At 27.8% G+C, this 14,010-nt stretch overlaps 3 protein-coding genes across 3 annotated transcripts; 1 reads left to right on the top strand and 2 right to left on the bottom strand.

Moving 5' to 3' along the window:
- Nucleotides 1-4,445: 4,445 nt before the first annotated feature.
- Nucleotides 4,446-4,715, bottom strand: OCT59_010431 (uncharacterized protein; the record flags this gene model as incomplete). The annotated part of the gene is made up of 1 exon (XM_066132995.1): nt 4,446-4,715. One exon carries the CDS (start codon nt 4,713-4,715, stop codon nt 4,446-4,448), a length of 270 nt encoding a protein of 89 aa, XP_066000585.1.
- Nucleotides 4,716-4,784: 69 nt separating this feature from the next.
- OCT59_010432 (uncharacterized protein) lies at nt 4,785-6,969 on the bottom strand (the record flags this gene model as incomplete). The annotated part of the gene is made up of 4 exons (XM_066132996.1): nt 4,785-5,121; nt 5,200-5,323; nt 5,480-5,938; nt 6,018-6,969. 4 exons carry the CDS (start codon nt 6,967-6,969, stop codon nt 4,785-4,787), a joined length of 1,872 nt encoding a protein of 623 aa, XP_066000586.1.
- A 3,320-nt stretch (nt 6,970-10,289) lies between these two features.
- Nucleotides 10,290-11,488, top strand: OCT59_010433 (uncharacterized protein; the record flags this gene model as incomplete). The annotated part of the gene is made up of 6 exons (XM_066132997.1): nt 10,290-10,360; nt 10,599-10,782; nt 10,854-10,884; nt 11,058-11,085; nt 11,154-11,424; nt 11,483-11,488. 6 exons carry the CDS (start codon nt 10,290-10,292, stop codon nt 11,486-11,488), a joined length of 591 nt encoding a protein of 196 aa, XP_066000587.1.
- Between the last annotated feature and the right edge of the window lie 2,522 nt (nt 11,489-14,010).

A 14,010-nucleotide genomic window follows, 5' to 3' on the forward strand; every position in this document is an offset into this window, starting at 1 on the left:
AAATTTTTTCGGCAGTGACAGGGCAGTGCCCAAATTTTTTTTGGCAGTAACAAATAGTAATAGGTAGTAGCTAGCCTTTGCGAATATCACATTTACGTGTTACTCTAATTTTTAGGTCTTTACGAGTTTCTATGAGTTTTTTAATGGCATTTTCCTTGTTAAAATATCTCTGGCTATATCTGATATCTAACTTTTGAAGGTTTGGTAATATATGCAGGATTTCACTTAGCAAATCTCTAACGTCACCTTTTCCACCATAGTATTGATAATCTTTTATGCTAAGTTCCTGGATATTGGGACAAGCTTGTAGCATTTTTACAATACAAATGGGCCATAATTTTACCTCATCCATATTAAGCTTTCTGATATATTTTCCGCATACTGTTCCTGGTTTTGTAAGATGTTTATATATTTGGAACTCCTTCACATTATAGCGGTTATAAAGGTCTACTTCATCCAATAGGAGAGAGTTTGCTACTACAGCAGAACTGGAAAAACTTATAATAAAGGTCACCGAACAATAGTAAAATGATGGTTTTGCCCAAATTAATAAAAATTTTTCTTAAGTAATTAAACTAAAAATCTAACAAATCATACAGAAATGTCTGAAAAATAAAATGAATCATAAATTATTCTTTTAATATCAATATTAACTGAGATCATTAAATTTTCTGAAAAAAATTTTATAATAACGCGAATCACTTTTTAAAAAATTTACTAATTATGCGAACCACCTTTTTGTATTACACAGAATATATAAAAATCTAAATTGAGTGTATAAATCATGCATTTAACTCTAAACTTAAACAGATAAGTTTAATCCACACATTTTGGCTTCATTAAAAATTGTATATATAAAAAATTCAATGGATTTTACTAGTGTGTTGGGTACTATGGTGACCTCCATTATAGGTTTTCACGGTCCTACTACAGCCCATTTTCGACACATTAATGCATATTTTTAAAGATAATACCAATGGTAGTAAGTGCCTTCATATGTAGTTTTAAATATCTTTTCTAAAAGTTCAGGAGGTAAGCTATTATTTGTCATGGTATCTCATATAAGATATTGATGAAGAAGTTTTATTTAATTAGATTTTTTCTTAGGATAAGATAATTTGAATATTTCTTTTCTTTCAATAGAAAAAACTAGATATGATTACTTTTAGTGAACTTACTCCATCTCTTACTATTACTGAATTTAAGATCAATGTTGAAGGACTTGATTACACCGTACTTGGTAATAAGTTTAAACCTATTAAGGATGTTATTGCCATTAATACTTTGCTGAAACTTGGAGTTTACAATCGATATTGATTAGATATTGCAATGATATCATTACGATATCATTACGATATTTTGATAAAAAATAGATTCGACGTCGTTAAGTTAGTCATAACTATATTTATTTGACATTGATTAGTTCGATATCTCTGCGATATCATAGCGATCATTATGCGATGTAAATATTATCACGTAATCACATCGTAGTGATGTCGTATTAACATTAAATTAATATTACAAAAATATTTGACATTTATTTGATATCGTAACCATGTCGTATTAACATTAAATTAATATTACAAAATATTTGACATTTTATTTGATATCGTAACCACATCGTAGTGATATCATATTAACATCGAATTAATATTGCAAAAATATTTTACATCTATTTGATATCAGAACCACATTGTAGTGATGTCATATTAACATTGAATTAATATTACAAAATATTTGACATTTTATTTGATATCGTAATCACATCGTATTGATATCATATTAACATCGAATTAATATTCAAAAATATTTTATCTATTTGATATCGTAACCACATCGTAGTGATATCGTATTAATATTGAATTAATATTACAAAATATTTGACATTTTATTTGATATCGTAACCACATCGTAGTGATATCATATTAACATCGAATTAATATTGCAAAAATATTTTACATCTATTTGATATCGTAATCACATTGTAGTGATGTTGTATTAATATTGAATTAATATTACAAAATATTTGACATTTTATTAACTACATCATAATAATATCATATTAATATCGAATTAATAGTATTACAAAAAATGTTTTACATTTATTTATTATACATTAATAATAATAATTTTTTATTAGTGGATTATTATGGGTGAGTGGAGTACGTTTCTTTTCTTTTTTTTTTTTATTCTTTTCTTCTCTTTTTTATTCTTTTCTTTCGTATGTAAGTGGATGGATATGTCATTTTCAATTTTATATATATATATATATATATATATAAAACAATCATGATTAATAAAATGTACTCTTTGTAAAATATATTTAAAATTTAATACATAACCTTGGGATAATAGTTAGAGCAGGTAATTCCAGGATTTTGTAAAGAATAATAAAAATGATAATATTTTTAAGTTAGTTCTTTCTTTAAATTTTTTTGAAAGTGTTTTGTTTCTTAAAATTATAATATTGTAAAAAAATGCTGGTTGCTACGACTGACGGACAACGACAAATTGTCAGGCTACCCCCGGACAAAGTAATTGGAAGGCAGAAAATGTCATAAAATATCCAGCCCTATTTCATAACATTTTCCTCCAGGTAAAGCAAATATTACAAAAGAAATTGCAAATATATTTAACAAGCAATAGATACATGGCCGTTGAAAAATATATTCACACTTCATATTGTAATACCACAGTCTAACAAAGAAAGACAAAAAATTGCAAATATATTTAACAAGCAATAGATATATGGCCGTTGAAAAATATATTCACATTTATACCACAGTCTAACAAAGAAAGACTCAAACCACAACATACTATTGTAAAAAAAATATGAAAAATACGCATATATCCTATTTTCATACCTTGCTTAACAGCTCCACTATTTATTTAAAAGCGGCTTTTCTCTCTTCAGTATGTGGGTAGGGTACATTTTTCCTTTCTTTTATTCTTTTCTTTCGTATACGAGTGGCGGGTACATTTTCTTTTCTTTATTCTTGCTTTTATTCTTGCTTTTCGTATGTGGATGTCTTACTATGTTGAATATATAAACTAATAAAGTATTGTTAATATTGTAAAGAGATAATTAAAGTATACTTTAAAAAGAGAAAAAAAGAGACGAACTAAAATATCGTAAAGTGTTAATATAAAAGACAAGAGAAAAGCGTATTTTTGAAAATAAACAAAAAAAATCTCATTAATAAACGCGAATTTTAGCTATTTTTAGATATCACATGCATGTAATTAAAGTGATTTTAATTGGTTAATTTTAATTTATTATTACATCATGCATATGATTTTATTGGTTAATTTTAACCAAAATTTTATACAATACAAATTAAAATAATTATTTTATTATATTTATATAATTAATATAATTATATGGCTGTAAAATAAAAATTATTTTTTATCCAAATTCTATTTGTAGTATCATGATTTGGTAGTTGGCACCTTTCTGAATTACAATTATGAATAAAGTGTACTTTTTGAACATTATTTATTACAGTAATTGGAAAAATACGTCTCCATTTATCTCCTGTTGCTTGAAGATGGTAAAGTGGATATTTTAATACTGAATGCTCAACCATAGTATCTTCAAACCAATCTACAACAATAAATGCATAATATTTGTTATTATTACCCTTATGTTGAAAGATACCTTTGATTATTGCATAAGATTCTTCATGATCTTCTTCATAAATTGTGATAAAATCATCGAGATGTAGGTGAACTTTTGAAAGGATACCATTTTCTTCTTCAATCATATATGATGCAAATTTGTACCAATTAATTGAAGAGTTTATAAGTGCCGCCTCAAACTTTATATCCACATAAGATAAAAACAATTCAGTTTTAAAATTATGTAAAGTTAAAAGAAGTTTATCACGTTCCTGCTTTGACATTCTTTTTTTTAATGAAATATTGGAAATAAAGTTTACTGGAGATATAACTAAATTAAAAGATTAGTAAATATAAATATCAAACATGTACTACTATATGCAATAAAATACTTACTTTTTGTATCATCATCATCAGTTTGAACTTGTTCAGTTGCTTCAGTTGAATATTTATCTTCTGTAACATACCAATTTAAAAATAATTGTCCAAAATTTGAATTTGTAAATCCAGTACAAGATCTATTAAATCTTGGATCAATACCACCATCTGCTAAATGTCGAATTGCAAATAAAGTATTGTAACGCTTTAATAAATCCAAATCTATGTTTTTGCAATTAGTCTTTAGTACCATCACCTTAAAAATACGATAGACCATTTCTTTTATACCAACTTGGGTATTAATAAGTGTTCCAAAGGTTTTAGCATGCATCAAAAGATGCATATAAACGTGTATATTTGGTAAATTAACAAAATTTACAAAAACCTATAAAAAGTAAAATATTGTTAATTATTTGAAATTATTCCATATTTCAATATCAAATTTGTAACTATACCTTTGGAAGGATTGAAAACTCTTCTTCAAGACATTGTTGCAATTCCTCATAGCTATCTGATGTAAATTTCTTGTTAAAAACTGCTTTCATAGTTTTTGCAACATGTATCCAACAAGATATAATAATTTTTGGAACTGAATTAACTCGAAATGCATCAATTCTTTGTTGAATCATGGCTGTTTCATTACGTTTGATACTTGATTCTTTTAAAAATTGGTTTAACAAAAATGGCATAATAATAGCTAATCTAAGTAAATCCAACATCATAAAACTATTGTAGTGAGTAATCGGATTTGGTAAGCGAGACCATCTTTTTGGGATTTCAAAATTTTTTCAAATTTCGATAAAATTATCTTCTCCTTCTCGTGAAAATAATTCACAAGTTAATTTTAGTAGCCGCCCAATCTTTCCTGCAGTCGCATGATAAACATCCTGCAGCGTCTGTAAATGTCTTTCCCTTTTTAATTTATCTAAAATACTAGGCAATGATCGTAAACCATATTCCATACAAAGTTGATCTCTTCTTGACATTATAGTCTCATGAGAAATTTTTAAGATTTCTTCATCTGTAATATGATGATAACGTAATGTTGTTACGATATCCTGATTGTGAGCACTCAATGATTCTTTAGTAGTTTTACAAGTACGACAACCCTTATTTGCATTATGTCTAAATTTATTTTTTAAAAAATTTTAATAGTTGTCATAAAATTATATTATTATATTATTAACTAAATTGAAAAAATACCTTAATACTCCTGTCAAATCGTTACCTTGAGGTAAATCTGCCGTAACAACGCCTAAACCAGCAATTATCCATGCATCTTGTCCTTGAACAGTCATCACCTTTCCTTTCTCTAATTCCTTCATTTCTGAAATGAATGGTATCATAAATTCGTCAAATTTTCCTCCAAATGGGATAAACCCAATAACAAAATGGTTCTTTATTAGCTTTCTTTGATGTGCTAGCATATTTCCAAACTGTACATAAACACCACCTAGAGAATGGAATACATTTCTAAATGTACCAAAATCATCATAATAAAGATCTAAAAATAGCTTATAGATTGGCATAAATGATGATGGTGGATTTCTGATAGAAATGTAATCAGATGGATGTAGGTATGAAAGTTTTACATTACGAACGTACCAATGGTCATTACATTTATAAATTATTTCACTAACCCGCAATGAACCATCAGGAATATTTTGATGTTGAAACATCATCAATATAGTTACTTTTTCTAAAATTTGAGAAGTCATTATAATTAAAAATGGTTCGTCTTGTAACCATACTTCACCGGTAATAGAACGACGTTGTCTTGGTAACCCTTTTAAATTTCTGGGTAAATCTCTATATTCCAAAATTTTTTGAATTCGTAACTGATAATATCCATCATCATTTTTTAAAATTGATCTTAATCTTCCAAGTTTTTTTTGACCATTATCATCATGATAGTAAACAAAATCACCAGATCGGTACAATACTATTTATTAAAAATAACTTTAATAAATATTATCAATGATAATAAATTATAATTGTATCAAAGTGTATTATTTTATAACCTTCTGATATTAATATTTCGTGTTGTCCAAAAAGTGGGGATTCCCCCCATAAATTTCTATGCCAAAATTCTGATTTTTCTTCAGAATTAATGCTGGGTCCAAAATACATATGCTTCATTAGCATCAGATTATTAAGAACACGCCATATAATTTCACTAATTGAGAGTTGATACGAAAGTTTTGATCCTCGTGAAGTTGATGGAAATTTTTTTGGTGAAATTTTAATAGACTTTGTTATTATTGGTAGGAGAGGAAGACGTTTTCTCCATGATTGGAATCTTCGGATATTTTTTACCACATGGGTAGATTCAAATTGAGAATTGTGAATGATATCGACAAGATCTTCATATGCTTTCGTAAAAATATTATGCTTCTGAAGCCAGCAAAATAATGCCGTAGTTGTATAATTATTAAAGTACGATGCAAACTCACCATTGCAGAACGGTATCTTGTCTTCATCTAACGCTTCAACGATTTGATCTATTTCTTTCTCTTCATTATTACGTTCCTTTTCATCGTTATTACGTTCCTCTTCCACTTGATTATTATTATCATCATTGTTACCTTCCTCCTCCTCCTCTTTGTCATTGTTTTCATTATTATCTTCCTCCTCTTCCTCCTCTTCATAATTGTATTCGTTATCACTTTCTTCTTCCTCTTCAGTATCAGATGAATTGACATTATCTTGCGAAAATATCATCTCATCATTGTAGTCTTGAGGATTAATTGATCCATATGCATTATCGTCATCATTAATGTCTTGAAAACTTAAATCATCTTTATGATCATACTGAAAGTCCATGTCATCGTTATCATTATCAGGTGAACGTACAGGCGAACGAATTGCAACTCTCTCGTCAGAATCTGTTGTCTCATTAGGTTTGCTATAAGAAAACTGATTTCGAATTCGAATTGGCTCTATTGGTTTATTGTGACTATATCGTCTTCTCATCTTTTGACAATTTAAATCCTTAACTTAATTTAGAATTTTTATAAAATTCAATAAATCTTTATAAAAATTATTTATTAAATACCTTAATACCTTTTATATTGTTTAGCGTATTGACAAAAAAACCAAAATCAATTCGGTTAAAATTATTACCGATTTGCTATAGATTCTGATTGGAGTTTTAAAAGTAACACAATCGTCAAGTTTTGGAACACAATCGTATACAAAATCAAGTAGCACATTGGAGTTTTAAAAGTAATACAATCGTCAAGTTTTGGAACACAATCGTATACAAAATCAAGTAGTACATGCTTTTTTTTATCGTTAATCAATACATAAAAATTCAATTAGTATAAAAAAAATTTATTTCATACTTGCTTAAATCTCACGAATGCGTCAAAAAACTCGAAAATTAAACTAATTGAATTGCGAAGTTTTTGACCTGTAAATTCATATGTAGGATTATAAAAAATAGTGGTTGAAAATTATACTTAATAAATAGAAAATGCTCTCACGAAACAATAATTTAGTTAATTTAGTAGTAGAGTATTAAAGTTTACGATTTAATAAAATAATAGATAAAGTATGATTTAATTTACGATTATATATTTAATTTACGATTATATTTTCGCACATCAAAACTAATGAAGCGAATTCATTAAACACCATGATTGTTATTAGCAGACCAATTAAATCAATTTTCGTTAATTAATTTTCGTTAATTTTAAGCCATTGTCAAAATAAAATAAATGTTGTGGTAAAACTTCCCTGATTGAACCTCTAAATAGACCACCATAGAAGATAATTACGTGTATAAAAACATCTTTATTATTCTATAGTAAGTTCTCAAATTGACCCGTGACTCACCCACGGTAAATGCTTTAATTTACCATAAAGACACCATGACACACCCGCGGCATATCCATGGCTTATCCAAATTTGTTTAACAAATTTGTTTAAACTATTTATTCCACATCATTGCAATTTCTTATTGTGTTCATAGATTGTAGGCGTAATAATTTGATTTTATTTTTTTACAAGGATTTTTTTTTTACACGGATTTTTTTTATTTTCCCACTCCTTTTACAAAATTCTTTCGTTTCATTAATTCTTTCATTTTCATTAATATAATTCTTCGTTTCATTAATTCTTTCGTCTTCATTAATATTTCATTAATTCTTGTGTTCATAGATTGTAGGCGTAATAATTTGATTTTATTTTTTTTTACACAGATTTTTTTTTTTACACGGATTTTTTTTTTTTTACGGATTTTTTTTTATTTTCCTGCTCCTTTTACAAAATTCTTTCTCTTTCGTTTTCATTAATATTTCATTAATTCTTTAATAACATGTGGACTGATAGACAATTGCGAGTTTTAATTAATGAAAGAAAAAATGAAAACGATAATTTTCACGAACTTAGTGGTAATATGAAGCATAATTTTTGGAAAGGGCTAGCAAGCAAAATAAACCTTGAATTCGGAACCACGTATACTGGAAGGCAATGTAAAGAAAAATTTAACAGCTTAGCGTGAGCTTATAAAGTATATAAACATTATTTCAGTTTCAACTACTATTTTAGCATATTAAATAGTACTAATATAATTTTATAATTTTATTAGAAAATGCAATTATATATCGAGGGTAAGCCAAAGGGAAGGAAAAGTGCTCTAGGAACGAAGTACTACGAGGAATTCAGTGAACGTTTTTGGGAAAAATGACGTAAATATTAGAAAACCACGTAAATATTTTATTTTTTTTTTATTTAATTCATAAATTAATCTGATTATTTATTTAGAAACAATTTATGATATTACTCACGAAATCAACACAACAAGCCATACAACAACTCCGTCATCTTCACCACTACATTCACCAATATGCTCACCCATATCACCTCTCCGTTCACACTGATCATCATCACCTACGCCTCTCCGTCACTCATCACCTACACCTTACCGTTTACGAGGCTCACCTTCATATTATGAAATCATTGAAATTGAATAATTTTGCCTCTCCGTTTACGTTCACCTCACTTCATATGAAATTGTAAATCTTTCAAATCATAATTACTATTTTGTTATATTGATGTCTGTACAACATTCAATTTTGCTTAATATTATATTGCTGTACAATATTCAATTTTTTGCTTAATATTATATTGCTGTATAACATTCAATTTTTTTATTTTCTGAACGATGTATCTTTCATTATTTGGAAAAAAATACTATTTACTTTACTACATAAAATAATAAAATATGCTAAATCATTAAATAAGCAAATAAGCAGATCGTCACTGTATTATTTCAATTGGAATATTTTAATTATAACCTCCACAATTAATCATGAAAATTATTTTGAGAGTATTCTAGCAACCATCAAACTGTACTATATTTCATCCATTTATCGTTTAAAATTTCTCTTCCTTTAGCAGTTAAGTTTATAAATTTCTATTTAATGGTACTATTGAAATGTAAATTCGTTACCAACTCTAAATATTTTTGAATTTTGTAGCTTTACATAATATTCTATAGACTGCTCACGACTTTCTTTTCATAATTGTACAATAATATACAAAAATCATATGTTAAGGAGTTGCATTGTCTTTTCGCAAATTTAGTAATCAGTCACATATGAGTAAAAAGGTTTGATTGGGTTATTTGGATGCAATAATATCTTTAACATTACGTAATTTAATGCTGAACGATAATAGTAGCTATAATGGCTATACTTTTTGAATTTGGTGCATATCATTGTATCACATAAAATGATACTTCACATGATTAATTTCTTCTCACTCCTTTCTTCTAATATTTTTCTTCTCACTCCTTATATGGCCTAAAAAAGTATAATAAAATTTATGAAATTGAATCGTAAATACGCAATAAAATAAAGATTTGAAACTGATTTGAAGTAATCTTCTATATAAAAAAAGTGTCCAGTATTCACTTTTATTATTAAATAAAATACAAATTATTTATATAAATTAAATTTAATTTTAAATCATGAAATCATAATTTTTAGTTTTCCCATCTCCTGATATTTTTAACTGATCCTGCATTTTACACAATACACAATGATATTGAGATCATGTATATTTTCCAATTAAATACTACAATCATAATTACAATAGCTAAAATCTCAAAATTATATCATGATAACCTCGCCCTTTTTTTTTGTTCATTCAATGTTTATCACCTACTTTTTTGAGCAAGAAAGTTGCTCCACATTTTTTATTCATTCATATTTTCTCGATATATATCACCTACTTTGAAACAAAAAGGTTGTTCCACTTTTTTTTTCGCTCATATTTTTTTTTATATTATGATGACTAAACATAAATCACCTAATAAATCGTCTGATGATAATCAAGAAATGGAAGTTGAAGGAGGTATGTAGATATAACTCTTTTGTAAATTTATAGTAAGTTTTGTTATATAGTTATATGTAAGAAGAATAATTAATAAATACCAAAATTATGTATAATCGGATCGAAAAGAAAACAAATTACGAAAAAAAGAAGAGATATTGACATTGAGAAAGCCAATCAGTTGATGAAAAAAAGTAAAAACCATAGTAATAAAGAAGCTGCCAAATCAGCCGATAAAGAAGTTATAGTAGTAAATGAAAAAGAAGTAATGATGATGATGATGATGATGATGATGCGAGTAAGACGGAAGATCATAAAAAACCCGAAGTATTCCAATCAAAGTCAAATTTAGAAATAGTTGCTTGGCTCGTCGACCATCTGGAAATTTTAAGATTGGCACTAGAAATGAACAATGTTGCTATCTCATTATCCAGTAAAATTACGGACGTAAGTATTAAATTAACATGATAATATTTATTTGTCTAAATCTTTTAAATAATGTATTTTTAATATTTTAGGATAAATTCGTCTATGGGACGAAAGTGTCAAGTGTCTTTTTTTACGTGCGAGAAGTCCACATGATGAAGTTTTTGATGAGTTGATAACAAAAATTTTCAAAATAAAAATACATTCGAACGAAGCTAAAAGCTACCTCAAAAAAACCCGAAAATTTTTCATCGACTTTAGAAATAAGTTTAACCAAATTATTTTAACTTCTATAGAAGAATTTAAAGAAATAAGAAAAAACAGGTATTTATTTAATTGTTTCCTAGCTAACCAAATAGTGCTGTTTGTATTAATTATTAATTTAATTATAGAGCATCTACCGGAAGTTTATCTCAAAAGGAACTTATAGATTACGTTGATGAAGAATTTGTTCAAAAGATTTTAAGCCGACAGCTTGTAGCTGTTAATATTTCAGAATTAACAAGAAATGGAGGGTTCGATATCTTGGTTGATTTCGTAAGAGAAACCTTTAAGGTTTCGTGGAATGGAAAAAATTTGTCCGCCGTTAAAGAATTAGATAATATAACCAAAGAATTAACAATCCCTTCTAGGAGCGGAAACAAGATCGTTGATTCTTTATCGGTAAGTTATTTTATTTATACTGATACTTCATATCCTTTAATCATAGTTATTAATAAAGCTCTGAACGGGTCGGTTTGGTTCAGTTTTTTTGCAGTTCGGGTAGAACCGAAAACCGAAATGGAACCGAACCGGAACCGTCTGGTTCAGTTCGGTTCTATCCGAAATTAAGAAAAATGCGAAAAAATGAATACACGACCATCCAGTGATCGTACAAGGACGAGCTATAGCTCGTTGGAATCCTCTCATCGAGACGCGTCGAATGGTGGTAAAATCAAGTTTCTAGCTTCGATAGATCACGAGATAGAACATGGTGAGTGTTTCTTAAAAAATTTGTATTAGAAAACGATCCATTGATGCTAGAGACATGAATTTACCACCATTCGACGCATCTCAACGAGACGAATCTAATGAGCTATAATTCGTCTTTTTGCAATCACTGGATGGTCGTGTATTCGTTTTTTCGCATTTTTTTTAAATTTTCGAACGTCAAAAATTAAAATTCTGATACAAGCGATTAAACGCCATCTATTGATCACACAAAGACGAATTTTAGCTCATTGGATTCGTCTCACTGAGACGAGTCGAATGGTGGTAAAATCAAGTCTCTATCATCGATAGATCGTGAGATACCCATGGTGAGTGTTTCTTAAACAATTCGCATTAGAAAACGATCTATCGATGCTAGTGACATCATTTTACCACCATTCGACTCGTCTCAGTGAGACGAATCCAATGAGCTAAAATTCGTCTTTGTGTGATCAATAGATGGCGTTTAATCGCTTGTATCGAATTTTAATTTTTGACGCTCGAAAATTTAAAAAAAATGCGAAAAAACGAATACACGACCATCCAGTGATTGCAAAAAGACGAATTATAGCTCATTAGATTCGTCTCGTCGAGATGCGTCGAATGGTGGTAAATTCATGTCTCTAGCATCAATGGATCGTTTTCTAATGCAAATTTTTTAAGAAACACTCATCATGTGCTATCTCGTGATCTATCGATGCTAGAAACTTGATTTTACCACCATTCGACGCGTCTCGATGAGAGTATTCCAACGAGCTATAGCTCGTCCTTGTACGATCACTGGATAGTCGTATATTCGTTTTTTCGCATTTTTTCTTAATTTCGGATAGAACCGAATCGAACCAGACGGTTCCAAGTCCAAAACCGAACCGAGAACCGAACCGAATTTTTTGCCGGTTCCGGATCGGTTCCCGGTTCAAACCGGAACCGTTCGGAGCTTTAGTTATTAATAATAATATTAAATTATACATAGTAGTTATAAATCTTAGCAAACGCTCTAATTTTTTTATAAAATTATGCATTTTATAATGAATAAATTTAGTAAATTTTACAAGTAAATGATAATATGAAACATCATTATTCTAAACATTATACCATAATGTCGAGTGATAATAATATAAAATAAAATGGATGTATAAAACTATAAAATGTTTGTCTAAGATATAACACTTTCAAGTTTAAAAAGTAATTGTTGTTTTGTTAAAAATGGAATGGTTATTATGTGACGTTTCTTCTTTAATGTATACGGCCTAAATATCTCTATATATTTGACGTTATTATACAGATCAAAAAGAATTTATGCAGATCAAAAAGAATACATTTACGTAACCATATGGGCCGATCCTTGGAATCTAATTTTTTTACACAAAAATAATTTTATTAAAGCAAATATAAATTATCATTTATATAAGAATAATAAATTTATACTAGATAATGCAAAAAAAACTAATTAATTATATAATTTTTAATTTTTTTTTAATATAAGATATCATTAAAATTTAAAAGATCAAATATAACTCTCATGACAAAATCATTGATAATTCTTCATAGAAATAAGCTATACAAATAAATTTACATTCATTTGAAAGAGAAAATCGAGATCTATCTAATGAATCTAAAATCAAGTGAATTGAATCACTAGTTGTTCAGTAATCACATTCAGTATATTTATTGAATTTTATCTAAATTTGATCATTAATTACTTCACATGTAGTGATTCAATTTGAATGATCTTTGCTCCCTAAGGTGATGCCAACTTTTATCTTTAAAATAAATTTAAAATAATTCGTTTAATATATGTAGATGTTTAGAAATCATCAATTATATTATTAATATAAAATTTTATAAGTTTGATAAAATCTGATATAAAAAAATTTATTAAATACCTGTAGATGCAAGCTACACGAATGAAATTATATTCATTTGAAAGAGAAAATTGAGGTCTATCTAATAAGCCTAAAATCGAATGAATTGAATCACTGGATTGTGAATAATTACGTCTAATATATTTATTTTTAATTTTTAAATTTGATTTGACTTTGATCGTTAATTACGCCTCATCCGGTGATCCAATTTTCCTGATCTTTGATTCTTACGATAGAGCAAATTCTCAGCTTTCAAATGAATGTAAAATGATGACGTTAGCATATCTCCAGGAATAATAATGCACGATTTTGTCACCTGCATAAAGTCCGATCTGAAAATTTTATTTCTTACCAAAAAATGCTTTCATAAGAGATTTTATTTGCCATTTAAGGATTTTAATAGAATAAATCTAAT

Source organism: Rhizophagus irregularis, chromosome 18, assembly GCF_026210795.1.
Source record: "Rhizophagus irregularis chromosome 18, complete sequence".
Lineage (NCBI taxonomy): Eukaryota > Fungi > Glomeromycota > Glomeromycetes > Glomerales > Glomeraceae > Rhizophagus > Rhizophagus irregularis.